At 40.8% G+C, this 25,822-nt stretch overlaps 1 protein-coding gene and 1 long non-coding RNA gene across 3 annotated transcripts; both read right to left on the bottom strand.

Moving 5' to 3' along the window:
* Nucleotides 1-1,188: 1,188 nt before the first annotated feature.
* LOC139413420 (protein FAM107B-like) lies at nucleotides 1,189-25,822 on the bottom strand. 2 transcript variants are annotated; one of them, XM_071160780.1, is made up of 5 exons: nucleotides 25,602-25,775; nucleotides 16,127-16,638; nucleotides 10,367-10,595; nucleotides 2,657-2,819; nucleotides 1,189-2,552 (listed from the first exon to the last, which is right to left on the bottom strand). In XM_071160780.1, the coding sequence occupies exons 2-5, from the start codon at nucleotides 16,140-16,142 to the stop codon at nucleotides 2,439-2,441; spliced, it is 522 nt and encodes a 173-aa protein (XP_071016881.1). In that variant the 5' UTR covers nucleotides 16,143-16,638; nucleotides 25,602-25,775; the 3' UTR covers nucleotides 1,189-2,438. The 2 variants fall into 2 exon arrangements, with proteins under 2 accessions (XP_071016881.1, XP_071016880.1); XM_071160779.1 differs by lacking the exon at nucleotides 16,127-16,638 and having other exon boundaries at nucleotides 25,602-25,822.
* On the bottom strand, nucleotides 13,355-14,554 carry LOC139413421 (uncharacterized). Its single transcript, XR_011634796.1, has 2 exons — nucleotides 14,062-14,554; nucleotides 13,355-13,925 (listed from the first exon to the last, which is right to left on the bottom strand). It is a non-coding gene; the product is annotated as an uncharacterized lncRNA (long non-coding RNA).

The raw sequence follows: 25,822 nt of genomic DNA, 5'->3' as shown, positions 1-25,822 counted from the left end.
CAATTTGGCTCTTGTGTAGCGGAGCACTACAAATCGGATCCTGAAGATTCTTTAGGATTAAGCACACAGGAGGGTGATAGTGGTTTGAGGACAAAGAGTCTTCTTGTGATGCAGAGTGTCGCATTACTCTACCCCCATAATTATGGGGCCAAAGAATTTAGTGAGGGCACAGGGGACTATGTCTAATGGTGTCTCGCAATGCTTAGCAAAACGCCTAGAGTCGATGTCCTCACCCCCGCTGAAATATAATTAGCATAATTTAAAAATTCACCATAAAAATAATTTTCAAACGAGATATTCTGTCTGTATTACTCATAGCCATCAAGTATTCTTAGGTCAGGGACTGATTCTGAATCATTCTCTCGTGCATTTCACTATTCTTTCAGGGCAAAAATCCTACTCTCATGAAACCATTCCATTGGATACCTTGGAGAATTTGCATGGTTGGTCAAAGTTGGGATATTACATTGAGGGCTCAAACCGATACAAAAATGTCACAGACAGACACATCTTTAGAATTTCAGTGACAATGTACTCTGTACTGCCACAATCTTCCTATCTTAATGAAGGCTTAGCAGAGTTGTCACTCACTCTCTCCCAGGCTTTGGCTTGTTTACCTGTTCAGGTGTCACCGGTCCAGAATTCCAGCATTGACGATGTTGCTCAGCATCTTACTTTCTGGTTTGTAACATTCCATGGGAAGTGGCACTGTAGTGAGTGCCCTGTGTTATGGTTGTTTGGCACAAGAGACAGCTTCCTGGCTCTGCCTAAATGGACCCAATAAGGACACTAAACTCGATACGCTGTTGCAAACTTACTGATGGAACTTTCAGCCATGATGGTAGAAGGCTGGATCAGTGGTGTGTTTGTCTCTCTAATGTAGCTCACCAAATATTAATCTCTTCTTCAACAGCATTCAATAAACTACCAATGAGTCTAGACATTCTCCATCTAAATGAATGGTCACAGTGCTACTATCAATGCAGTGTTAGTCCTTTATTTATTTTCTTAGAAAGAAACCAATCTTACTTAATCTTCCCTTCTCAGATATGTAGTAATTTGATCTTTTATTGTTATTCATAACAATCATATTGCTGTTATTAAAGCTATTGAAATAATCATACCTTAATAATTGTACTTTTATGCAAAGAAGAGACTGAAAAATAAACGAGAAGTAATGTCTTCATGTTTATATCATGTACAGTTTTATACCATTAAACATTGTAAGTGGTTCCGGAGTCAGTAAAGGCAGAGAACAATATGTGGTGTAAAAAAAAACACAGAAATACAAATATACGCAATCAGGATGAAAACAAATTCAAACGTAATCATTGGATTTTACGAAGACATTATTTAAAACATGACTAATTCATCATTGATCACTAAAATACATATTCAGATACACAATTTCATTTTCTAAAGTGCCGTTTTTAAATAAAATGATTCAACTGATTGCATTTAATTGTGTATCACTACATAATACTATTTAAAAAGAGCTGTGATAGAATTACAAATGTGAGAATATCTACCTTGTCTCACACCTTTAGCACAAAACATAAATATCACTTTCCAAAACATGTAAATGTTACGGGAAAAAAGGTGAGATGGGGTTGGAGGTAATATAAATATCTGTGCCTCTTGTGTCTCTTCAAAATCACACCAACACTCACATTCACCTACATACAGTACTCTACATGATGCCCAGGTGACATTAAATTATTGATAGTATACAGTTTCATAATGATAGCTTTTCTTGTTTTGAACTTTTGGATTATGATGACATGCAACTAGGAAGGCACTGTTAGGGATAGGAACTTTCTCTGTGAGAGAATTCATATTGAGATGCATGACCTTAAATTGCATGAGAAGATTTTGAATGTGCCATTAAGTTAATTGGATTGTTTCCTGTTAACACTCTGTATTGATTGTATGTGCAGGTACAGTGTGCTTTTTATACTGTATCCTAGAGAATGACTCTTGGATATACACAGCTTAAAATGAAAAGTAACCACTGCTGTGACACTGTAGAAGAACACCCACTTTGGCTTTATTTCTAGAGTCGTTGCAATACGGAACACTATGTCCACAAGTGAATAGCTGCTCCCCTCTTTGACCCTCACACTCAAGCCATGTTACTCTGGATTGAGATGTCACAGCTATAGTTTGGCCTATGTTACTGACTGTAACAGTAGCCCAATGCAGAGTCAACCTTCCTTCTCTGTCTCTCTCTGTGTCTCTGCTCTGAGTAGGATAGTGAAGGCATTGTGTCATGGCTTGTCGACCAGTCCTTGTAACAGGTAGAAGTTCCTTGCCGTTGTCTGAGTTGTGCAGTCAGAGGAGCACATCACAGCAGTTCTTTGTCCATTCACACGTATAATACACACGTGTGCAAACTCCAGCAGATTCTAACTAAATTGTATACCTGGACCGTTTGTTCTCTACACCTCTTTCTCTCCATCAATGTGAAAGGACGTACGTCTCAAGTTCTCCTTGACCTTGACAAACTCTGGGGCTTTCACTGTCTCCTCTTGTTTTTCCTGCTCCTTCTCCAACTGTATCAGAAACAAAAGGGAGTTTATTCAATCAATTTGTGACTGATGCCTTTGTAAAATGTTCTATAGCAATATAATTGTATTGACCGATTGATGATTCCTACCACTTCTAGCTTATCCTTCCTCTTGAGGAGCTCTTGTTCCAGAGGAGAGATCTTCTTTCTGGCCTCATCTTCTTCCTTCCTCTGCTTTATCACTTTTTCCCTCTTCCTGGCCTCTAACACTCGCTGCAGCTCCGGCTTAGATTCCACACCAACAACACCGCCCCTATGAGCCGGGCGGGACAGAAGGTATTTACTAAGGTCACATGTTTTTGAATTTAACTTCAATGTTTTCATCTTGTCTCCAGCAGAGGTCACTCTTATCATGCCAAATGCTAAATTCTGATTTTGCTCTGTCATCTGATATCCTGTCCTCACCCATTGATACAACCAAACATGAAAGGATTAAGTTGCAGTTTAGTAAACAACAATTGCGTAGAAGTAGCCTAAAGAAAAATTTCCTGCTGATAAAGGCTCCTGTAGTCCTGACATGAGCGGGCTAGGGACTGGTGATCCACGAGCTGTGTTTTTGTGTGTGTCTCTGAATCTCTATGGTGATGCCAATCCATTTAGATTGGCAGTCTCTTTTCAAATTAGATAGAAAAAGCCAACAGGAGTCTTTGTGGGACCTTTGTTATATCAGGATGGCAAAAAAACATCCTTCTCAATTGTTAATATGCTTTGAATTTACTTAATCACTGCACGTGGCCTCTAAAACTGATAAAGAATACATTCAATATCTACCCTCAATATCTCACATCAGCTACAGTGCCTTGCGAAAGTATTCGGCCCCCTTGAACTTTGCGACCTTTTGCCACATTTCAGGCTTCAAACATAAAGATATAAAGCTGTATTTTTTTGTGAAGAATCAACAACAAGTGGGACACAATTATGAAGTGGAACGACATTTATTGGATATTTCAAACTTTTTTAACAAATCAAAAACTGAAAAATTGGGCGTGCAAAATTATTCAGCCCCTTTACTTTCAGTGCAGCAAACTCTCTCCAGAAGCTCAGTGAGGATCTCTGAATGATCCAATGTTGACCTAAATGACTAATGATGATAAATACAATCCACCTGTGTGTAATCAAGTCTCCGTATAAATGCACCTGCACTGTGATAGTCTCAGAGGTCCGTTAAAAGCGCAGAGAGCATCATGAAGAACAAGGAACACACCAGGCAGGTCACAAAGATACTGTTGTGAAGAAGTTTAAAGCCGGATTTGGATACAAAAAGATTTCCCAAGCTTTAAACATCCCAAGGAGCACTGTGCAAGCGATAATATTGAAATGGAAGGAGTATCAGACCACTGCAAATCTACCAAGACCTGGCCGTCCCTCTAAACTTTCAGCTCATACAAGGAGAAGACTGATCAGAGATGCAGCCAAGAGGCCCATGATCACTCTGGATGAACTGCAGAGATCTACAGCTGAGGTGGGAGACTGTCCATAGGACAACAATCAGTCGTATATTGCACAAATCTGGCCTTTATGGAAGAGTGGCAAGAAGAAAGCCATTTCTTAAAGATATCCATAAAAAGTGTTGTTTAAAGTTTGCCACAAGCCACCTGGGAGACACACCAAACATGTGGAAGAAGGTGCTCTGGTCAGATGAAACCAAAATTGAACTTTTTGGCAACAATGCAACACGTTATGTTTGGCGTAAAAGCAACACAGCTCATCACCCTGAACACACCATCCCCACTGTCAAACATGGTGGTGGCAGCATCATTGTTTGGGCCTGCTTTTCTTCAGCAGGGACAGGGAAGATGGTTAAAATTGATGGGAAGATGGATGGAGCCAAATACAGGACCATTCTGGAAGAAAACCTGATGGAGTCTGCAAAAGACCTGAGACTGGGACAGAGATTTGTCTTCCAACAAGACAATGATCCAAAACATAAAGCAAAATCTACAATGGAATGGTTCAAAAATAAACATATCCAGGTGTTAGAATGGCCAAGTCAAAGTCCAGACCTGAATCCAATCGAGAATCTGTGGAAAGAACTGAAAACTGCTGTTCACAAATGCTCTCCATCAAACCTCACTGAGCTCGAGCTGTTTTGCAAGGAGGAATGGGAAAAAAATTCAGTCTCTCGATGTGCAAAACTGATAGAGACATACCCCAAGCGATTTACAGCTGTAATCGCAGCTAAAGGTGGCGCTACAAAGTATTAACTTAAGGGGGCTGAATAATTTTGCACGCCCAATTTTTCAGTTTTTGATTTGTTAAAAAAAGTTAGAAATATCCAATAAATGTCGTTCCACTTCATGATTGTGTCCCACTTGTTGTTGATTCTTCACAAAAAAATACAGTTTTATATCTTTATGTTTGAAGCCTGAAATGTGGCAAAAGGTCGCAAAGTTCAAGGGGGCCGAATACTTTCGCAAGGCAAGGCAACTTCAGAGTGACAAGCTATTACACTCAGAATAAGATAGGTGTTGAACTCTCCACTGGGCAAAAACTGGTTGAATCCATGTTGTTTCCACGTCATTTCACCCCAAAAGACGTGATTACGTTAAATCAATGTGAAAAACGTATTGGATTTGCAAAAATCCACCTAAATCCAACTTTTAGGTGGATTTAACTTTCAACCTAAATCCAATGACATGGTGACATTTTGGTTGGTTTCACTTTTAACTCATGTTAGTTGACAACTCAACCAAATGTAAATCAAAACAGTGGGACTCTTGGCAATCCTCCTCTCAGCTCTCCTCTGTGAGACGGCTAATTAAATCAATGTAGTGCCTTCTTCTTCCTTAGGGAGGTGCAGTCACAGGTTTGTATTACGTGGCAGATAGAGGGAGGGCTGCTATGGGAGGTGTGATTAGTGTTTTCATTAATTTTGTCTGTGCTCATCGAATAAGTCGGAGAGGTGTACACAAACAAACATGGAGGTGATTAAAATAGAGTGATTCTGTGTTCATCAGCATTCACCCGCTTCTCTGCACACAAAACAAATAAAAATCAAATCACATTTTATTGGTCACATACACATATTTAGCAGATGTTATTGCGGGCGTAGCGAAATGCTAGCTCCAACAGTGCAGTAGTGTCTAAACGCACACACGCACACGCACACTCTCATGCACACACTACTAGACTGCCGTGTATAGCAGCAGCCTGTTTATGAAATGAACACACTACCAGTATTGACTACAATCTATTTTCTCCAAGAAATCTAGAGAAGGTATAGTTCGCTGGCCAACCACAGGACAAGAATAGCACATTAAAAGGGCTGATATCTGAGCCCACTATATTACTTTCTGGTTTCTGTTGTCTATACTCATGACCCTGGGACCACTGACTCCTCTATACCTCCTCACTGCTTAGAAATCCATAGATAGGCTCCTGTTTCCTTCCTAGCTACGCAGCATTGTGAACTGGAGTGACATTTGAACCCAAACATGTTTTTTCTCTCTGTGTGTTGTTGTCAATGCTTTTTAGTGCCTCTTTTCTCTTCTATCCGCCCCCTCAGATCTCCCAGCCATCAATGCCACTCAATGATATAAAAAGCCTTATCTACAGCAAGAGCGAATGAGAAGAGGAGAGAAAAAGCAATCAGAGAAAAGAGAGTGGAGACCAATCAGTTAGAAAGAGAGACTGTTCAGTTTGATGACCTAATTCCTGCACCCCCACCTCTGTGGTGTGGCTTATCTCCCAGCGTTGTTAGGGCTCTCTCTGTCATGGTGCCCAACACAGATTGCCTCTTCTGGGCTTTGACTCTCACAGCCATACCCCTCTTAGCACCAGTAGCAGTGCCAACCCAAGCCCTGCAGATAAATGCTTAATTGAAAGTATGGTGCCATGCCAGCTTACCTCTGAGTATCTGCCTGCCTGCCTGTAGAAAAGCAGACGCTAATGCATGTGTGTGCATCTCAAGGGAAATATAATAATCTGCTGATCACGGCCAAATGGGTCCCTCGATGTGGTGTCTGTTTGTTCTAGATGAACATTGACAGAAGCACCAAAGCAGGCTCAGTGAAAGATAACCTTACATAGCCCCAAGCACATATATGGAATACTGGATGTTAGACCGGAAATTCCTGCTACATTTATCAATTCATTTCTATGTTTTTATATTCTTCCAATTTCTCACTCTAAGAACACTCCATGATTAGTGTACTGGTTTTTCCTCTCTCTGTCATATCAACACTGGACGGTGGACATATTTAATAATGGTCATATTACTAGAATAGAGGCTGCAGGTGAGACATGCATGTCCTGTCTTTAACAGATTTATTTTAGAGTGAATTACGTATTACTAGACTAGTGGGCTATAAACAATTGGTCTGGCTCTCCTGTATGATGATGTTGTTATTATAACCTATTTAGCACCTGATTGATTAACGGACTAACTACAGTGTAATCAAGTTCAGATACACCATGAAAATTAATTAACACACTGTAGATTGATTACAGAAAGAGAAGAGCAGATAGGGGAGGTATTTTACTGTTATGTACTGCATTCTATCTTCCTGGGAATGGGGTTTCCGGGCCATTATATATTATATTTGTATAATTATATTATATCATTGTATTCTTCTTGCATGTTGGAAAAGGTTTGGATTCATGTTTATGATCACTGAATACCATGACTATAAATACAAATCCAACTGCATAATGAAACAAACAAGAGGAACACTAGAAAACAGCAGGGCTGGAGGGGCATAAAAGGCCCTCTTGCACGCTCTCTTAAAAACTTCTTAGGGCATCAATCCCGTTAACGGGATTGATATGACAACAGTCAGTGAAAGTGCAGGGCGCCAAATTCAAAACAACAGAAATTTCATAACTAAAATTCCTCAAACATTCATGTATCTTATACCGTTTTATAGGTAATCACAGTGTCCGATTTCAAAAAGGCTTTACAGCGAAAGCACCACAAACTCACAGAAAAATTCAGCCATTTTTCCAGCCAAAGAGAGGAGTCACAAAAAGCACAAATAGAGATAAAATTCATCAATAACCTTTGATGATCTTCATCAGATGACACTCATAGGACTTCATGTTACACAATACATGTATGTTTTGTTTGATTAAGTTAATATTTATATAAAACAAATCTCAGTATACATTGGTGCATTACGTTCACTAGTTTCAAAAACATCCGGTGATATTGCAGAGAGCCACATCATTTTACAGAAATACTCATTATAAATGTCGATAAATACAATTGTTAGACATGGAAATATAGATATACCTCTCAATGCAACCGCTGTGTCAGATTTCAAAAAAACTTTACGGAAAAAGCAAACCATGCAATAATCTGAGACGGCGCTCAGAAACAAAAATGATCCGCCATGTTGGAGTCAACAGAAATCAGAAATAACATTAGAAATATTCCCTTACGTTTGATGGTCTTCATCAGAATGCACTCCCAGGAATCCTAGTTCCACAATAAATGTTTGCTTTGTTCGATAATGCCCATTATTTATGTCCAAGTAGCTACTTTTGTTAGCGTGTTTAGTACACAAATCCAAACGCTCATGCAGGTCCAGCCGAACGTCGGACGAAAGCTTCAAAAAGTTATATTACAGGTCGAAGAAAATTGTCAAACTTAGTATAGAATCAATCTTTAGGATGTTGTTATCATAAATCTTCAATAATGTTCCAACTGGAGAATCCCATTGTCTGTAGAAATGCAATGGAATGCAGGTCGCTATCACCTGCTATCATGTGAAATGCGTGTGACCAGGACCTGGCTCTCTGCCAGACCACTGACTCAAACAGCTCCCATCCGGCTCCACATCACAGTAGAAGCCTCATTCAAGTTTCTAAAGACGGTTGACATCTAGTGGAAGCCTTGGGAAGTGCAACATAACCAATATCCCACTGTGTATTCAACAGCGGCTGGATTGAAAATCGACCGACCTCAGATTTCCCACTTCCTGTTTGGATTTCTTCTCAGGTTTTTGGCTGCAATATGAGTTCTGTTATACTCACAGACATCATTCAAACAGTTTGAGAAAGTTTGAGAAACTTCAGAGTGTTTTCTATCCAATACTAATAATAATATGCATATATTAGCAACTCGGACTGAGGAGCAGGTCGTTTACTCTGGGTACCTCTGGACATCTTTCATCCAAGCTACACAATACTGCCCCTGTAGCCATAATAAGTTAAAGGTTTGAGTTCCCACTGTCCCCTAAAGGATGGTTGGAGTGCTTGAGCCATGGGGATTTGCCCAGTTCCCAACAACTCAGTGATTGGGACAGTATCTTGAGGGGTTGTCACCTAGCAACAACTGGCTTCTAATTGGCCTGCTAATTAAAGAGATCTGAATGTTGAGAGAAAGAGAGAGACAGACGACAGGTTTCAGTAGAGAGAAAACACTGCTCTGTTTGGTTAGTTGCTATTTTATATGCCTTAATTTAAGGCAAGTTCGTGCATATTATGACAACATTTTAAGAAGTTTTTGTTCGTTTTGGTCTTCGGCAAGGTTTTTTTGTGCTGTTCGTGCACACAAAAATTTTCCTTGCCCCTTCGTCGGTCATTGGTCAACATTAGGGATTCATACAATGATAGACGACTCATTTTATGCAAATTTCACTCGAGATTTACTGCAACAAACTTAATGTAAATTTAATCTTAATGTAAAATTGCGCAACTATGATCTCCTCTGTAATAACGTCTAAATTATTGACAGATTTCTTTCGTTATTTTTTTATTAATTCTGAATATTTTGAGGAAGTGTATACTGGCTACGGCATCTCAAGATGAACAAACAGAACTATTGTCGCTTTTTTTGTTTTCAAGCAAATATTGTTTAATTTTTTTCATCCCAAGATCCAAACACAGCTGATTCTCTGTAGTCATTTAGAATTCCTATTTGAGACCCTTTAAATAATGGGTGGGGGAGATTAACACCCATCTCCCCCAAACTATTTTAGAAAAAAGGTACTATCTAGAACCTTAAAGGGTTATTCAACTGTCCCCATAGGAGAACCATTTTTGGTTATAGGTAGCAAAACGGGTTCTACCTTGAAACAAAAAGGTTTTTCTGAATAACCCTTTTGGAACCATTTTTTTACAAGAGTGTACCCAACCTGGCATGTTGAAAATATCCTGCCTCCTGGGAACTAAATATTTTGGGAACTTTTAAGTGTAGTTACTAGCATATGTTGTGAGTGGATCTCCAAGACCCCTTTCAGAAATCATTTTGGAGGGGCAGTTTATGGGGTTCTAGTCAGGAGAGAAAGAGAGAGGGGAAATGGGAATGTTGCCTATGCTGTAACACTTTGTTTCAATCATTATGACCCTTTTTAAATCCAATCCTTTCTGTTTGTTATGTTGTTACAATAAAGTACCTTTGGCTTATCTAATTGAGAAGTGGGATTACACCATTGTAGTATTACGATCAGTTGTCATCTGACCTTTCGTGACTAATGATGTCTATGTTTTAGAATGTACTTCTCCTTTTATGTAAATCCGTACATGTTTAGGTACATATAGTGATTATGAGTAATCCTGGATCTCTTTATTTTTGTAATGCCTTGATATGTGTATGTGCCTTTAATGTCATCACATGGATCTGTAATGGGGCATTACTGTAGGAAAATCCATCTCATACAAAATGAGTATTAGGGATGCAAAACATTACAGAGGGCTTGGCTTAGAATGCTGAATGCCTTGTCAGGTTGACCTGTGTGTACACACAGATGTACACACAGAAGAGCTGGAAAACACTGATAGCTAGATTGCTGGATAATAACCTCAATCAGCTGTCTCATACAAGATTTTGTATGGGACTCTGTTGGGTGGGAGTTGTACCTTTTATGGCTCATTAGCAGCTCTCGTTGGAGGTCCTGGTGGCTTTTGGAGGCTTTCACTGGATTAAGGAGCTTTTTGGGCTTGATGAGATCATGATCTCCCTCCATGTAATTGGGCTGGGGGGTGTAGTCAGCCACTGGGGGCTGGTCCCTGTGAGGGTAGTCCTGAGGTGGGTGGCTCCCATCCTGCCTGGGCTGCTGCTCCCACTGCAGGTTCGCATAGGCCGATGCTGTAGGACAGAGAGTAGAAGAGAGGTAGGGACAGGATGAATGAACAGAGAAAGATACCAGTGTTAGTGATTGCGAAGGGAAACAGGGTAATCACATACTAGCAATTGAGGCTTGAGCGAGGGAAACAAGAAGGTGGCCATAGGTTCCACATTCCCATAAAGAGGCAATAGCCGCTGCATCCACAGAACAGGAGATGGGAAAATAGTCCTGCTGATTGGCACACATTAGCAACAGCTGAGCAACGGCAGGTTGCAAGGCACTTGGCTCTGTTTGGGCTTTTTGGAGCTGTGCATTGAGATGCTGAAACGTTAGTTTACACCCTCTTCGCTAACTGTTAAACAAACAGTCGCGGCCAAAAGTTTTGAGAATGACACAAATATTAATTTTCACAAAGTCTGCTGCCTTAGTTTGTATGGTGGCAATTTGTATATTCTCCAGAATGTTATGAAGAGTGATCAGATGAATTGCAATTAATTTCAAAGTCCCTATTTGCCTTGCAAATGAACTGAATCCCCCAAAAACATTTCCACTGCAATTCAGCCCTGCCACAAAAGGACCTGCTGACATCATGTCAGTGATTCTCTCGTTAACACAGGTGTGAGTGTTGACGAGGACAAGGCTGGAGATCACTCTGTCATGTTGATTGAGTTCAAATAACTGGAAGCTTCAAAAGGAGGGTGGTACTTGGAATCATTGTTCTTCCTCTGTCAACCATGGTTGCCTGCAAGGAAACACGTGCCATCATCATTGCTTTTCGCAAAAAGGGCTTCACAAACAAAGATATTGCTGCCAGTAAGATTGCACCTAAATCAACCATTTATCGGATCATCAAGAACTTCAAGGAGAGCGGTTCAATTGTTGTGAAGAAGGCTTCAGGGCGCCCAAGAAAGTCCAGCAAGCGCCAGGACCGTCTCCTAAAGTTGATTCAGCTGCGGGATCGGGGCTTCACCAGTACAGAGCTTGCTCAGGAATGGCAGCAGGCAGGTGTGAGTGCATCTGCATGCCCAGTGAGGCAAAGACCTTTGGAGGATGGCCTGGTGTCAAGAAGGGCAGTAAATAAGCCACTTCTCTCCAGGAAAAACATCAGGGACAGACTGATATTCTGCAAAAGGTACAGGGATTGGACTGCTGAGGACTGGGGTAAAGTCATTTTCTCTTATGAATCCCCTTTCCGATTGTTTGGGGCATCAGGAAAAAGCTTGTCCGGTGAAGACAAGGTGAGCGCTACCATCAGTCCTGTGTCATGCCAACAGTAAGGCATCCTGAGACCATTCATGTGTGGGGTTGCTTCTCAGTCAAGGCAGTGGGCTCACTCACAATTTTGCCTAAGAACACAGCCATGAATAAAGAATGGTACCAACACATCCTCCGAGAGCAACTTCTCCCAACCATCCAGGAACAGTTTGGTGATGAACAATGCCTTTTCCAGCATGACGGAGCACCTTGCCGTAAGGCAAAAGTGATAACTAAGTGGCTCGGGGAAAAAAACATCGCTATTTTGGGTCCATGGCTTGGAAACTCCCCAGACCTTAACATGTTATGGCTGCAATCCCGATATCGGGATCGATATGACAACTACCAGTGAAAATAGAGGGCGCCAAATTCAAACCACAGAAATCTCATAATTACAATTCCTAAAACATGCGTGTCTCATATCATTTTAAAGCTATTCTCGCTGTTAATCCAACCCAAGTGTCTGATTTCAAATAGGCTTTTCAGTGAAAGCAATACAAACGATTATGTTAGATCTCCACCCAACCACAATAAGCACAGCCATTTTCCAGCAAAATATAGCATTCACAAAAAGCATAAATAAAGATTAAATGAATCACTAACCTTGATTTATCTTCATCAGATGACACTCAGAGGACTTCATGCTACACAATACATGCATGCGTTGGATAAAGTTCATATTTATATCAAAACATCTGAGTTTACATTTGCGCGTTAGATTCACTAGTTCCAAAAACATCAAGTGAACCCTACAGACGAAGAACCATTTTCCATTTTAAGATAATCAGTTATTTTTATATTATTAATTGTGTGTACCACATTAGGTGTTTTATGGTTGAGAAAGAATTTTTTTATTGCCTTTTTAATTTTAAGAATGTGGAAGAACAGTATATCTCCAGTGATGATTTCAGTTTGTGGAAGAACAGTATATGTGACATTTTGCATGACTCTTGTAAGATGTCCTTTTTTAACACCTGATATGATGTTTTAAGTACTTTCGAGTACATATGCCCTTCATGTAAATAACTTTAATGCAATATGCAGTTAATTCATTTGTATGGAGGTTCATTTAAAGGTGGTCTATCAAATTTAGCAATGATGACTTTTCTTAAAAGTTGAGTCATGAAATCTTAGTCTCATTTAAAATGAAGCCCTCAATGTGAACATACCATAGAATAACTACAAAAATAGAATACAATTAAATGAATTAAATCAAAACAAGCACAACTTGTAAATATCAAATATGGATCAATGTGATGTACCAATATGCAGGTCCCTAAGGTCAATATTACAAAACGTTCAGAAAACCATTCTCTTTGTGTTTAACACTATGATCAGCAATTAAGTTGTGAATTGCGTTAAACCCATGCTAAAGGCAAGAAATGTCCTTCTGCACTGAGGTGACAGCAGTAAATAAGTATTAACTGCTTAGAGTTCATGCTAAATGTGGTGACAGAGAGACAGTGTATATTGTAATGAATAAAAAAAGGGAATCAAGATCAAATGAATACTCACATACTGTATGTGATGACTTATTTGTTTTTCATTCATTCAGATTAAAAAAGGTTCAAATGATCACACAAAATAATTATACACAGAACACATTGTACATAACATTTTCTACACTAAATACAACATCTTAAAATTAAATTAATTCAATATATTGTGCTGGTTCAAATCATACACAAATTGATTCACATAGAAAACACCTACGATACATTTAATTTCCTACAATAGGGGTGACATGTCTTCTGAAATGTATACAGATTCAACATACTACAGTATACAGGTTCAGGGGATCATAAACTCACAGAAAAAATATTTAATTATGTAGCTTGGTTTAACAACAAATTATTCACTCTGCAGTGATTCATAAAAAGAGCGTGCAGCAGCTGGCAAGTAGTTGAGCATGGTCATCAGATCTTGGTACTTGTTTTTTTTGATGGGCAGAGGACTCTCATATGCTCTAGGGTAGTGGCTTGCAAAATAGGGAGGTCGAGGTGTAGCTCCTTGTTTTGGTTTGGAGATCAGCCACGACTTCCATCCCTCAAATAGACTGTGGCTCTGTTTGGCGTACAGATTCCAAGGATCCTCAACTGAAATTAGAACAGAAACATTTTAAGTTCCTGACATCAATAAACAACTTTCACAGTCAAGCATTAGGATATTTTATTGTTAGAACAACATGTTGCATGTTGATGGGATGTTAGTAAACTATTCTCTGTGCAATACCTGTGACTTTTAACCACCTCACTGAGGTGATCTGTAGTCCAGCTGGTCGCTTGAGGACAGAATCTGGGAGGTGCCTGAAGTCTTCACATTGCATCCTCATCACCTTGAATGGCTTTGCTGGTTGTGCTTCAAGTATCATCTTTGAAACATCATCAGGTGTATGAAGGACTGACACCTTGCGCCTCTTCTCGATGGTGGCAAAAGATCGATCACAAGGAAGAAAAGAATGACCAGAGACCATGAACTTTTGCTCAACTTGGGTAAAGTAACCCATAGAGACGAGCATCGACATCAGATTGAGCATCCGCCAGTTGTTATTCTGCCCACAGCATCTGTCACTGAATATGATCAACTTGCGCACCTCTGGTTTGGTGAGTGGCGTGAATTTTGTCTTCACCCACTTCATTATGCAGCTTGCCACCTCAATGGACCCTCAGTGTGCAATCCCCTCATGCCAAACACACATGTATGCAGGATCTTCTTTTCCAAGTTCCTGGATGCAAAAGTTAAAATTTGACAGCTGCCGCTGGTAGTAGACATTGGAGTGGGTCAGATTAGGGGTGCACATCACCCCCTGTAGATCCACAGAAATGACATGACAGTCAGCATTGGCTTTAGCCCACTCAGTGTCACTTTGAAGCTGTGTGTAGGCCTTTTCGGCTTTTCGATGGTGTAACTCACTTTCAACTGCAATCTTCCTCTTCTCCTCTTCAGATGTTGCTGCTGACATCTTAGTGAAGAATGCGTCACATTTGCCACAGGTGTCACTCCTGGGTTGGCCGAAATTGAGACTCTGCTGTTTGAAAATGTCCCTATAAACCCAGAATTTTGCAGATGATGTGGTATTATTCTCTTTGTAGAGTCGGTACATTCGCAACAAATTCAGATCAGGGCTGAGGTATTCTCTGTGTACATCCCCCTTCATCCGTGAGTAGTGGTTCTGGGTTCTTGGGAAAGATAGAATGTGCTCCTTGATGCCCTCTTTCACTGTAGCATGTATCCGATGTGGCCTGTAAGGAGACAACAAGGTGTTGTTAAACTTGTATTCTCTCAATGGTCTAGGGACCGGAGAGAATCAACGCTTGTTGTTTCTCGTATGGGACAGTGTAGAAACTGTTGAACAGATGCAGCTTGCGTTCATCAGTCAACTTTCCACAATCCTTTCTGCACGTCGTGGAACACGCTCTTCCCTGCAGGATACAGTGTAACTAGCTAGCTACTGTAGCCATGTCGAATCATCCGGTGTACGGAGAAAAAGTAGCTAGCTATGTTTCTTCTATAATCTAGCAATAACATTTGTAACGATAATGTATGAGTTAGTAGCCAACGAACTTTAGCTAATATGTTTTCTCTATTGTTACAAATTAGACAACCCAGAACATACATGTTAGTTACTGTACTCTATAGCTAGCTAGCTTGATTGTTTGATATACGGTTCTTCCACATACCTCTTTTGGGCAGCTTTTCACAGTTTTTTCTTGACCCTTACGATTTGTATAGGGTTTTCCCGCATCCCGTAAGATCTTCCTTTGCCTGTCTTTCCATTCTTTCAGTTTTGTTTTAAGTTTCTTTCCCACATTTCTGCGATTTTCATCAGCAACAGAAAGGTTGTGCGCTTGTCCGTCCATTCTGAGTGGTGCACATAAACGGTTATTCCACGAGAGCCTATCTTTAAATTTAAAATTATTGTTAATTAGCGCGTGGAAAGCTTGTGAAACCGGTTCACTATAGAAAAATGGTGTCCAATAATGATTTTTCATGTATATCTCTTTTTTTTTTTAAATGTCACATACATGGTTCTTCATCTGTAGGATTCAAGTGATTCTGCATAGCCACATCGTTTCAACAGAAATACTCATCATAAATGTAGATGGTAATACAAGTTATCCACATGGAATTATAGATATACCTCTCCTTAATGCAACCGCTGTGTCAGATTTCAAAAAGAGTTTACGGAAAAAGCAACCCATGCAATAATCTGAGACAGTGCTCAGAACAGTAGCCAAATTAGCCTCCATGTTGGAGTCAACAGAAACCAGAAAATACACGATAAATGTTTCCTTACCTTTGATGAACTTCATCAGATTGTCGTCCTAGAAATCCCAGGTCCACAATAAATGCTTGATTTGTTCGAAAATGTCCGTTATTTATTTCCAATTAGCTACTTTGGTTAGCGCGTTTGGTAAACAATTCCAAAGTCACAAAGCGCGTCCACTATAACGTGACAAAATGTCAAAAAGTTCCGTAACAGTCAGTAGAAACATGTCAAACAATGTACTGAATCAATCTTCATAATGTTGTTTACATATATTTTGAATAACGTTCCAACCGGAGAATTATAATTACTTCAGATGAGCGGTGGAATGCAAGTCCTTCCCCTGTGAACGCGCCTGGAGAAAGCATGGTCCACTCATGGCTGTGGTGACTATTTCCTATGTCAATCAACCCCCCTTCACATTAGAGTCATCAGACAAAGTTCTATTGACTGCTGACATCTAGTGGAAGGCGTAGGAAATGAAAACTCATCCATATCTCGCTGTAATTTCAATGAGACCTTGGTTGAAAATCTGCCACCTCCTGAAAAAAAAGGAAGTAGAATTTCTCAGGTTTTTTTCTGCTATATGAGTTCTGTTATACCCACAGACATAATTCAAACAGTTTTAGAAACTTCAGAGTGTTTTCTATCCAATACTAATAATAATATGCAAATATGATTAACTATGACTGAGGAGCAGGCCATTTGATATGGGCACCTTTCATCCTTTCAATACTGCCCCTGCAGCACTCCATTACTCTCCTTCTTGGTCAAATAGCCCTTACACAGCCTGGAAGTGTGTTGGGTCATTGTCATGTTGAAAAACAAATGATAGTTCCACTAAGAGCAAACCAGATAGGATGGCGTATCGATGCTGTGGTAGCCATTCTGGTTAAGTGTCTCTTGAATTCTAAATAAATCACAGACAGTGTCACCAGCAAAGCACCCCCATACAATCACACCTCTTCCTCCATGCTTCACGGTGGGAACCACACATTTGGAGATCATCTGTTCACCTACTCTACGTCTCACAAAGACACGCTTGTTGGAACCAAAAAGACACAAGGTTGGAACCAAAAATCTAAAATTTGGACTGATCAGACCAAAGGACAGATTTACACTGGTCTAAAGTCCATGTTTCTTGGCCCAAGCAAGCCTCTTATTATTATTAGTGTCTTTTAGTAGTGGTTTCTTTTCAGCAATTGAGCCCTGAAGGCATGATTCACGCAGTCTCCTCTGAACAGTTGATGTTGTCTGTTACTTGAACTCTGTGAAGCATTTATTTGGACTTCAATCTGAGGTGCAGTTAACTCGAATGAACTTATCCTCTGCAGCAGAGGTAACTCTGGGTCTTCCTTTCCTGTGGCGGTCCTCATGAGAGCCAATTTCATCATAACTCTTGATGGTTTTTGAAACTGCACTTGTAGAAACTTTCAAAGTTCTTGACATTTTCCGAATTGACTGACCTTCATGTCTTAAAGTAATGATAGACTGTCGTTTTTCTTTGCTTATTTGAGCTGTTCTTGGCATAATATGGACTTGGTATTTTACCAAATAGGGGTATATTCTGTATACCACACATACCTTGTCACAACACAACTGATTGGCTGAAACGCATTAAGAAGGAAAGTAATTCCACGAATTGACTTTGAAGAAGGCACACCTGTTAATTGAAATGCATTCTAGGTGACAACCTCATGAAGGTGGTTGAGAGAATGCCAAGTGTGCAAAGCTATCATCAAGGCAAAGGGTGGCTACCTTGAACAAGCTCAAATATATAAATATATTTTGATGTGTTTAACACTTTTTTGGTTACTACATGATTCCATATGTGTTATTTCATAGTTTTGATGTCTTCACTATTATTCTACAATGTAGAAAATAGTAAAAATAAAGAAAAACCCTTGAATGAGAAGTGTCCCAACTTTTGACTGGTACTGTCTATAGTGTACGTGAAGCAAAGACATGGGTTCATACTGTCTGTACCTAATGTCCCAGCCCTTTGTTTTCTACACATATTTCTTTTCTCTATCAGAACAGACAAATTAAGAGGCACCTGATCCGTGCCAGACTGTTTCTGGAGAGAGATCAGGTGTCATACGCAAGTAGGCTCGCTCAGAACAACGACTCTATTTCACAAGTGCAAGTAGACACCATCTCTGCTACTTAACATTTCAGAAAATTAAATGTGGTTGTCTTGTCTCAGTATTCCCCAATCAGGGCTAGTGACAGGATGTTGATGGACTGGGAGCAACAGGAGATGATGTTGAGCATTGAAAACAGTAAGACATACATCAACTAATTTTAGATTGAGAAATAAATGTGTCTCTTGGGTTGCTGTGGAAATACAGGTGATTGAATTCAGGCCATTGTTTGAAATGCTAGTTAAGGCTATTTTGGTCATCTGCCTCATTCTCATTTGGACAGAATGCCGCTAACAGCAGGTTGACAAGTACAGTGCCAGTCTTGCATTTTAGCTGTGTTGTCACGTTCTGACCTTAAGTTTATTTTTTATGTCTTTGTGTTAGGTTGGTCAGGGCGTGAGTTGGGGTGGGTTGTCTATGTTCTTTTTTCTGTTATATTTTCTACGTGTTTGGCCTAGTATGGTTCTCAATCAGAGGCAGGTGTCGTTCGTTGTCTCTGATTGAGAATCATTACTTAGGTAGCCTTTTCCCACCTGTGTTTTGTGGGTGATTATTTTCTGTTTAGTGTGTTTTGCACCTGACAGAGCTGTTTAGTTTTTTTCACATTGTTATTTTGTATTTCAGTGTTCAGTAATAAACATCATGAACAGATACGACGCTGCACGTTGGTCTTATATTTCATACTCGTTGTCAGACGACGAAGACAACCGTTACATGTGTACAGTGCAGTAATCTGCAGTAACTTGTAAGGAACAACAGCAGAAGTATATGACCTAGGCGGTCCTGTTTGTCTGAGGATTATAAGGGCATTATTAGTCCCTGAACAGTGTGGGCCTGTCAGTCTACAGAGATGAGAGGGAGACCACAAGTAAAATGCAATTCACCGAGAGGGAAAGATAGAAAGTAATAGAAAGAGTGAAAGCAATAGAGATAAGTAGAAGATGAGAGATATAGTAATCAAAAGAAAGAGAGCAGTACAAAAAGAGCTGAGTGAGAGGGAAGTACAGTAGGGAGAGAGATGGGATAAACAAATTAATAGAATGTAAGTGAGCAACACAGGAAAGGAGGGAGGTATACATGGAAATTAATAAAAAGAGAGGCATACAGAAAGAGAAAACCAGAGTCATTGTTTTTTATGAGTGCTGGTCCAGCAATGCAAACTCGCTGTAATCACAGATGCCTTCTATAGTGAGCCTTGGTGGTAAATGGAGGGAGCGGTTTCCAGAGTTGTGGACTCCAGTCCACAAGTCACAAATTTGATGAAAATAAAATAACATGAGACTTTACTTGGACTCGGAGCCTCAAGACTCGACATTGACTTGAGACTGATGACTTGAACTTATCTGGCCAGGTTTTGTAATGTTTTGTCACTCATTTTGTGGCACAGAGTCTAGTTGGATTACTCTGCATGCAGCCAGAGACAGTAGCCGCAGCATCGCCCTTGCAAAAAAACCTGCAACAGATTGGCTAGTCCTGTAATAAATACATTTGCAGCTCCAAAAATGGTTTGGTATTCAAGAATATTAACTGTTTAGTTTGCAACCTCATCAGCAATGTGGCAACAATTACTAATATAGGCCTACTGGTATTATCATTTTTTTTGTACTTATGAAGCTTGCATTTGGAATTTGTTTAAAATGAATTATTACTGTGGCGAAGACGCATCATAGGCATGGCTCTTCACTTGCGCACTCCAAACTCCCGCCAATGGGGAGTGCTATTTTTCTCTTGTTGAAATGTGTGTTCTTGCTTTCACACGTTTGCATCGGCCTTATGTGATAAATCTATATTTCTTCTAATACTACAATAATTTATAGCGTTTCAACACTCCATCCCCGTGCCTTGCATTGCAACACGTAGACATTTATGTTTCATGTTTGATAGACCAACAATACATTTGAATTTAGCCAACCATTTCTTACCCACTGAGTGGGCGCAACGTTTATTGTGCACATGAACGTTCACAAGACTCATGTAGAAGTTATGTTTATTTATGTATGGTTTCCTTTGTTCATATTTTCCGGGTAATATCGGCGTTCAGTGTGTCTGTGTCCTATGTCGCTTGTCATTCATGTTTGTGCGTAATAGGAGCGCGTGCACCTCAGTGGGTATAGAAATAGGCTACATGGCCTGCACTCCACGCTTTGCAGTCAGAATGTTGACTAAGAGAAAATTATTGTTCCATGTACGTATGAAGTATCATTAATAATCATTAAGTCTCATTAAGATGAACGTACCAATGTAACAAAGGATCTGTAAATTACCTTTTATATTGTAGAACCAGTTTATTGGTTGTAATTGATATAATGGCGCCAGAGGAGATGGCTGCCGTTTTATGGGCTCCTAACCAATTGTGCTATTGTTTGTGTCTCTTTGCGTTATTCGTAACTCATTTTGTACATAATGTTTCTGCCACCGTCTCGTATGACCAAAAAGAGATTCTGGATATCTTATTACTCACCTCATACTGGCACGAAGATTCTTTCTTTAATGAGTCAGACGCAAAGGATTTACTTCAGACACCGGACAAGACCCAAATCCCCATGAAGAAGAGACAGAGATATAGGGGTCGTAGGTCGGGAGGCCTTGTAAGAATCCGACGGCGAGTGTGTAACCCGCCTCTACCATCAGTTCTATCAGCCAACGTGCAATCATTGGATAATAAACTGGATGAGCTCCGATCAAGACTATCCTACCAACAGGACATTAAAAACGGTAATATCTTATGTTTCACAGAGTCGTCGCTGAACGACGACAGTGTGGTAGGATTTTCCATGTATTGGCAAGATAGAACAGCTGCCTCCGAAGGGTGGCGTCTGTGTCTATTTGTCAATAACAGCTGGTGCACAATATCTAATATTAATGAAGTCTTGAGGTTTTGCTCACATGAGTATCTCATGATAAGCTGTAGACCACACTATTTACCAAGATTGTTTTCATCTATATTTTTGTGCACCCAGAGGAAAAGAAACTCTAGAACACCTTAACTCCACACACAGAGACACGTACAAAGCTCTCCCTTGCCCTCCATTTGCCAATTATTTTTTACCATCACTCTATCCTCCTGATTAATGCTTACTAGCAAACACTAAAGCAGGAAGTACCAGTGACTCGCTCAATACGTAAGTGGTCAGATGACGCAGATGCTAAGCTACAGGACTGTTTTGCAAGCACAGATTTTTCCGATGACATTTAGGAGTACACCACATCAGTCACAGGCTTCATCAATAAATCATTGATGACGCCGTCCCCACAGTGACCATACGTACATACCCCAACCAGAAGCCATGGATAACAAGCAACATCCACACTGAGCTAAAGGGTAGAGTTGCCGCTTTCAAGGTGCGAGACTCTAACCTGGACGCTTATAAGGAATCCCTCCAACGAACCATCAAACAGGCAAAACGTCAATACAGGACTAAGATTGAATCCTACTACACCGGCTCCGACGCTCATCGGATGTGGCAGGGCTTGCAAACTATTACGGACTACAAAGGGATGCACAGTGAGCAGCCTAGTGGCACGAGCCTACCAGACAAGCTAAAGGACTTTTATGTGTGCTTCGAGTCATGCAACGCTGAAACATGCATGAGAGCACCAGCTGTTCCAGACGACTGTGTGATTATGCTCTCTGTACCCAATGTGAGTAAGACCTTTAAACAGGTCAACATTCACAAGGCCACAGTGCTAGGTAGATTACCAGGACGTGTACTCTGAGCATGTGCTGACCAACTGGCAAGTGTCTTCACTGACATTTTCAACCTGTCCCTGAATGAGTCTTTAATACCAACATGTTTCAAGCAGACCACCATAGTCCCTGTGCCAAAGGACACCAAGGTAGCCTGCCTAAATGACTATCGACCCGTAGCACTAATTTATGTAGTCATGAAGTGCTTTGAAAGGCTGGTCATGGCTCGCATTAACACCATTATCCCCAAACCCTAGACCCACTCCAATTTGCATACAACCCAAACAGATCCACAGATGACGCAATCTCTATTGCACTCCACATGAACCTTTCCCACCTGGACAAAAGGAACACCTATGTGATAATGCTCTTCATTGTCTACAGCTCAGCGTTCAACACCATTGTTCCCTCAAAGCTCATATCTAAGCTAAGGACCCCGGGACTAAACACCTCCCTCTACAACTGGATCCTGGACTTCCTGACGTGCCACCGCCAGGTGGTAAGGGTAGGTAACAACACATCTGCCATGCTGATCCTCAACACGGGGGCCCCTCAGGGGTGCGTGATCAGTCACCTCGTGTACTCCCTGTTCACCCATGACTGCATGGCCAAACACAACTCCGACACCATCATTAAGTTTGCCAATGACACAACAGTGGTAGGCCTGATCACCGACAATGTGTTGTCTGCAAACTTGATGATTGAGTTGGAGGCATGCATGGCCACGCAGTCATGGGTGAACAGGGAGTACAGGAGGGGGCTGAGCACGCACCCTTGTGGGGCCCCTGTGTTGAGATTCAGCAAAGTGGAGGTGTTGTTTCCTACCTTCACCACCTGGGACTCAACTTGAGACTCAGACCTTGTGACTTAAGACTTGCTTCTGACTCGAGTAATAATGACTTGGTCCCACCTCTGGCTGTTTCTAAAGCAGTAGCGATTTCTAAAGAAGCTTACTGTACTCCAATTCTCTGCTGGATCTCTACACATCTCTACACAACCACTCATACAGTGAGAGGAATGTGCTCTCTATGGGTGTACTGTGTATGTATTGTGTGTGTGTGTGTGTGTGTGTGTAAAATAGACAAGACTCTCAAAAGATCAAGAGCGAGATGCAGAGTGTCACGTGGGAGACGGACACGTGGGTGAATTCAGTAGTTCTTCAGTCATATAATCCTGACTGTGGTCGTATTGATTTGACATTTAGACCAAGCTAGATGTCATCTCAATGCACCCTGGTTAATTGTACCTCTGTGCCCTGAGTCCATCATCCAGTTGCATTGGGACAATGTGTTTAGAGGGTTCTCTGAAAACCCTCGAAGAGCATGGGAAATACTATTTTCCTCTTGGTCTCTGTGGCACAGGAGAGCAGGCTCAGGCTACAGTGGCTAGAGAAACATGAGCCCTTTCAGTCCCCATCCTCCCACATTCTACAGCAAACCATTTTATGGCAATGTAGTTTGAGTCACTGTTTGTTCTTTTAAATGCTTTTTTTTTGCCGCTATTAAGTTATGTTATCCTGAGTAAGTGGTTATTGTAGTGAAAGCAGGCTACACATTGTTTGATTATACGTTACTTTGGGAAATTAAGGTGAAATAGCTTGGCCTGCCAATCAATTATTTCCTTATGACTTTCAACCAAGGCACATTCTAATGTTTTTCAGTGAGATTTACTTCCCTGGTATTCTAGGAAGTGCATGCAAATGGCTTGGGTAGGGAATTTATTAGTTCTGACGCTTCGCACCTTGGGAGGAAAAATCAGACGAAAGAGTTCTCAGATTGTATACAAACAGAACACTGGTTGTCGTCATGGCAACGCAGGCTCCCACGGGGCAGGGTGGGAGAGTTGTTTTCCCAGAATACACTGTGAATACAGATTGACGACACACCATGAAATTCAGACCGAGGCTCCATGAAGTCATTATCATTAAAAAAGGCAGGGGTCTAACCTCGTATCAGCAGCAGCCAAGGATGACGGATGTTATGCCTAACCAGACAGGCCATCAGAATCATATAGTATGCTACTTAGAATTGTGACTGTAGAGTTGAATTAAGCAAATTATTCACTCAGGGTCACTAGATAAATTAGTGATACAGATAGAACGGTAGACACATTCTGCTTGAATAAGGTACATGGTGTGTATGTTTAAGTAGAGTATGTTACTGTTGCCATACTCATGCAGGGCAGTCGGTCACACACCCTCTGATAACATGCCCGGCAATCAGTACAGTTTATTTGACTTGATCACAACTCTGCCATTATACCACAGAGGTGAACCCAGTGTTATTCTACTTAAATAAACAAGACATCCAGATACTGCAAGTGAAATCACAGAAAAATAGGTTGCGAAAGGTGGAAGTCTCATACAGAACAACCATTGATCAGTTTAAAGTGCACATAGGAGGCCAGCACTGTCCAATTGACGGACAGAGGACGTGAGGCTTTTCTGCACAGAGCACATGTTAATGTCCCAAGACTCTCAAGGGTACAAACATGAAAATTATGCTTGGACATTATCTAAATGAATCTATCTGAAATAAACATCATCCCCAAAGCCAATTCCTTATTTGGCCACCTTTCCTTCCAGTTCTCTGTTGCCAATGACTGGAACGAATTGCAAAAATCACTGAAGCTAGAGACTTATATCTCCCTCACTAACTAAGCATCAGCTGTCAAAGCAGCTTACCGATCATTGCATCTTTACGCAGCCCATCTGTAAATAGCCCACCCACCTTCCGCATCCCCATATTTTCATTTATTTTTTCTCTGTTGCACCCCAGTATCTCTACTTGCACATCATCATCTGCACATCTATCACTCCAGTGTTAATGCTAAATTGTAATTATTTTGCCTCAATGACCTATTTATTGCCTTACCTCCCTAATCGTCTACATTTGCACACACTGTACATAGATTTATCGACTGTACGTTTGTTTATGTGTAACTCTGTGCTGTTGTTTTTGTCGCACTGGTTTGCTTAATCTTGGCCAGGTCGCATTTGTAAATGATAACTTGTTCCAAACTGGCCTACCTTGTTAAATAAAGTAGATTTTTTACATAAAAAAAAACACTTTATTCAAGGATTACGGATTAGAAAATAATCAAATTAGGTGATTACAATTGCCATGCTGTCATCATCTTGCCATGTGAAGTCAGAGAGCTTTGTGGCACCTTGGTGTGTTCAGCACATCGTTCCCAAACGGTTAACATGACAATCTGTGCTGCTGTGCCATTGCATCAGTCATAGATATCAGCTAACTGTCCACAACTGATTTTCTGTGAAACTGATCTAATGCTTTTTGTGTCACAACTTCGAGTATATTTCGCTCTGTTTGTCTGTTCCAGGCACTGCCAATGAACCCTCTTAGATTTGTCTGAAACACGTTCTCCCTCATAAATAGAAACCGACAACAACATCAATATAGTATCTACAAAGTTCCCACCAGCTAACCTCAATAATACATCCCACTATCCTTGCGAAACCATGTTGTATTATCAACATGCTGTACAGATCTCACTACCTTCTCTGTACTTGCACAATGTCCCTTTCCCCTAAATAAAGTCTATAACACATAAAACACTGTCCTGCAAAATCTGGCTTTTGCTGATTCCTCTGTGTCAGCCCTGCTGTTCTGCCATAGTGACAGAGTGGAGTCTTGCTCTGCATGGGTCTTACCTGACTTGACCATCACGTCCCTGGGCCTCCCAGACTGGCCAGGAGGGAACAGGCTGTGGCTGACTCTCTGTGCCATGCCTCTCTCTGTGTCTGTCTCTCTCTCTCTCTGTCCGGGTGTCTCTGTGTGTCCTGTCTCTGAAACCTAAATGTCTCTGTGTAGAAGCCCGTCAGAGGCAGGGCTGGTGCAGCACTCCTTTAAACTTCTGTGCCCAGGCTAGAGT

Source organism: Oncorhynchus clarkii, chromosome 7, assembly GCF_045791955.1.
Source record: "Oncorhynchus clarkii lewisi isolate Uvic-CL-2024 chromosome 7, UVic_Ocla_1.0, whole genome shotgun sequence".
NCBI lineage: Eukaryota > Metazoa > Chordata > Actinopteri > Salmoniformes > Salmonidae > Oncorhynchus > Oncorhynchus clarkii.
Note: the sequence above shows the minus strand (reverse complement) of the source record. Positions and strands in the feature narration are given on the sequence as shown.

Excerpts from the sequence above, each read along its gene's own strand:
- LOC139413420 (XM_071160779.1), bottom strand. The coding sequence starts at position 25,677 with ATGGCACAGAGAGTCAGCCACAGCCTGTTCCCTCCTGGCCAGTCTGGG. Across the intron at positions 10,596-25,601 it reads GGACGTGATGGTCAAGTCAG|CATCGGCCTATGCGAACCTG; the intron begins GTAAGACCCATG and ends TCTGTCCTACAG. Across the intron at positions 2,553-2,656 it reads GGAAGGATAAGCTAGAAGTG|TTGGAGAAGGAGCAGGAAAA; the intron begins GTAGGAATCATC and ends TTTCTGATACAG.